The following is a 2,958-nucleotide window of genomic DNA, read 5'->3' as shown; positions in this document are numbered from 1 at the left end:
TCCACCTTTATTCTTTTCTTTACAATAAGGCTTTCAAATAAGTCATGGCTGTACGGCAGTGAAGCATTGGTGTTGAGCACTGATGTCATGCTGTCGTTGATGATGATGATGATGATGATGATGATGATGATGATGATGATGATGACAATGATAGATTGCAGCTTCGCTGGATGCTTTAACTTTCCTCGAAATGTTATCCTTACCTGTCGCATACTTAAATGTATACTGACGTGACAGTAGTATGAATCTTACAGAGAACCGTAAAAGGTCTGCCAAGCATGTTAAAATTGGATGTATCTAACAATCATGAAAACATTTTAGTAATCCATCATCATGGTGCCCAGCGGAAAACCTGCTTGTTGTTCTGCTTTCAGTAGTGTACGAAAACTAGTCGATCAAAGCTGACTATACCAACAACTGTGTATCCGATCAAATTCCCCTTTCTGATAACCATGATTGCAAGAGTTTTCCCCCTAAATACCTTTCGTTCGATAGCATGTGAATGGGCTAAGTTCGCCGTTGTCGTTGACTCGTTTATTTCCCCCCTCACCACCACGTGTCTGGTCTGGGTCTATGACCATCCTTTACCAACCATGTGTCTACTAAGATTAGGGTGGATGTGGTTCTCTCCTTTACCAAGCTATTAAGCAGTTTATTGGGGAGTAGCTTCATGACAACCACTTCCCGAATAGAGAATGATATGGTAGCTTTTTGCTTGTCTATCATTGGTGCATGTTGTATACCTAACTTATGAGTATCTATCTCTCATTTTCTAATCCAGTTTTCAGTGGAAATTCTTGTATGCCAGTCTTTCACGGTCCTCTCATTGTCTTCTGTCCTTACAGTGAAGATACAGAAATCGATACAAATTACCATGAGGTGGTTGATAGCTTCGACAAAATGGGCTTGAAGCCCGAACTGCTTCGCGGGATTTACGGTTATGGTTACGAACGGCCATCTGCTATCCAGCAGCGTGCTATCAAACCGGCCATTGAAGGGCGTGATGTAATCGCTCAGGCTCAATCTGGAACGGGAAAAACCGCGACATTCGCCATAAGCCTTCTGCAGAGAGCCGATTTGACCTCTAACCAGTGTCAAGCCTTGGTTCTTGCCCCAACGCGTGAACTCGCACGACAGATTAAACTTGTACGTCCTCGTGGTAACTTATGTTTAATTCCATCTTAGGTGGTGCAGCGTATAGGGACGTATATGAATGTGAGGTGTCATACATGTATTGGTGGCATGAGTGTGATGCAGGATGTTGCAACTTTACAAGAAGGTCAGCACGTTGTTGTCGGGACACCAGGTCGTGTGTTTGACATGATGAATCGACGCGTCCTGACCACATCTGCGATCAAGATTTTTGTCCTCGATGAAGCAGACGAGATGTTGTCGCGTGGTTTTGCCGAGCAGATCAAGGATATCTACCGGTTTCTGCCGGATGATGCTCAGGTACGTCGACTATGTTCTTTGTCTTTTAATAGTTTATTTTAGATTATGCTCTTGTCGGCTACCATGCCACGAGACATGCTGGAAGTCACAAAGAACATCATGAAAGATCCTGTGAAGATTTTGGTGAAGAAGGAAGAGCTAACACTGGATGGCATCAAGCAGTTCTACATTAACGTATCCGAGGAAAAATACAAACTTGACACGCTAATGGATTTGTACGGCATTATGCATTTAAGTCAAGTGGTCATTTTCGTGAACACGGTGCGGAAAGCTGAAGCCCTTTACAATGAACTGATCAAGCAGAAATTTAATGTTTCGTGCATGGTATATCTTCCATTTATGTTTTATTAATACTCGGTTAAGAACAGCGACATGGATCAGGAGGAACGTGATCGCGTCATGAGTGAATATCGCAGTGGCACCTCGCGAATCCTGCTGTCCACAGATGTGTTAGCCCGCGGTATCGATGTGCAACAAGTCTCCCTTGTTGTCAACTATGATCTTCCAAGTAACCGCGAGACTTATATTCACAGGTTGGTATTTATTGTTCGGTCGCTCGCTTACGGCTAATCGCAATTCTCTTCCAGGATAGGTCGTGGTGGACGTTTCGGTCGTAAGGGTACTGCAATCAACTTTGTCACGCAGTCAGAGATGGACGTCCTTTGTGATTTGATGAAGTATTACAACACGGAAATTGTCGAGATGCCTGATGAGATTGCTGACTTCCTGTAATTACTTGATCAACTCACCGATACAAAAAGCGACCCCTACTTGAACTGTTCCGGTTACTCTGTGCATCTCTGTCTCTGCTGTCCTGAGTGAACAGTAAAACAACTCCAACTTGTGAATTGTCGGTTCCCCTCATTGTGTTCTATTTTTCCACATCCTAACTCTGCATAGGTTCTGCTCTATTTCTACTGCCTGCTGCTCTATCTTAATTCTCGGTCACATCGTGCCGATTTTGGTTGTTCCTATTGTTAGACTGATGTACCGCAACAACGCGCTTGTCTCCATCCCACGCAGGCATACTCAGTTCCGATATTTACATTTCCAGATGCATCCGGTTTTTTTCAGGATATGTCTCTGCTTTTCCTTCTCTCTAGTGTGTCGGCGACGATCCTATTGTGCACCACGCTCCTCACACCCGGAACACACCTCTGAACATACATTTATTTGGAAGAAATGCTGCGCTATTATATTACACAAAGGCCTACTCCGTTATGCTGGCATCGGTTTCCGGGTGGACCCACCGATGAGCACTCGATACGTACGGTTTGCGCTGAGCCACATGTGCACCCACCAGGTCTCTCTGTACCCGGTGTAATCTCAAGCTAATAGGTTCGGAAGGCAAACAGGAGAGAACAGTTCAAAAGCCATCAGCAGCTCCAGCTGATTGCTATAATTGTCAATTCAAATAAGTGAAACTCAACAATTAAGTATCACAGTGCACGCAAACGGTCATCTGATGACTCGCACTACTCAGGAGACGCATCATGGACACGCCTT

At 44.4% G+C, this 2,958-nt stretch overlaps 1 protein-coding gene across 1 annotated transcript in view; it reads left to right on the top strand.

The window, feature by feature from the left end:
* The window catches only part of T265_12086 (hypothetical protein), a gene marked incomplete at both ends in the record, with an annotated part of 17,715 nt that extends 15,070 nt beyond the window's left edge, over window positions 1-2,645 (top strand). Inside the window, 5 exons of the mRNA XM_009179040.1 lie at window positions 846-1,146; window positions 1,186-1,452; window positions 1,495-1,626; window positions 1,834-1,985; window positions 2,040-2,645. Coding sequence (XP_009177304.1) covers window positions 846-1,146; window positions 1,186-1,452; window positions 1,495-1,626; window positions 1,834-1,985; window positions 2,040-2,184 — 997 coding nt within the window. The remainder of the gene's footprint in view (window positions 1-845; window positions 1,147-1,185; window positions 1,453-1,494; window positions 1,627-1,833; window positions 1,986-2,039) is intronic.
* Between the last annotated feature and the right edge of the window lie 313 nt (window positions 2,646-2,958).

The sequence above is a fragment of the Opisthorchis viverrini genome, assembly GCF_000715545.1.
Source record: "Opisthorchis viverrini unplaced genomic scaffold opera_v5_798, whole genome shotgun sequence".
NCBI lineage: Eukaryota > Metazoa > Platyhelminthes > Trematoda > Opisthorchiida > Opisthorchiidae > Opisthorchis > Opisthorchis viverrini.
The sequence above is the reverse complement of the archived record's forward strand: the minus strand, read 5'-3'. Positions and strand labels throughout refer to the sequence as shown.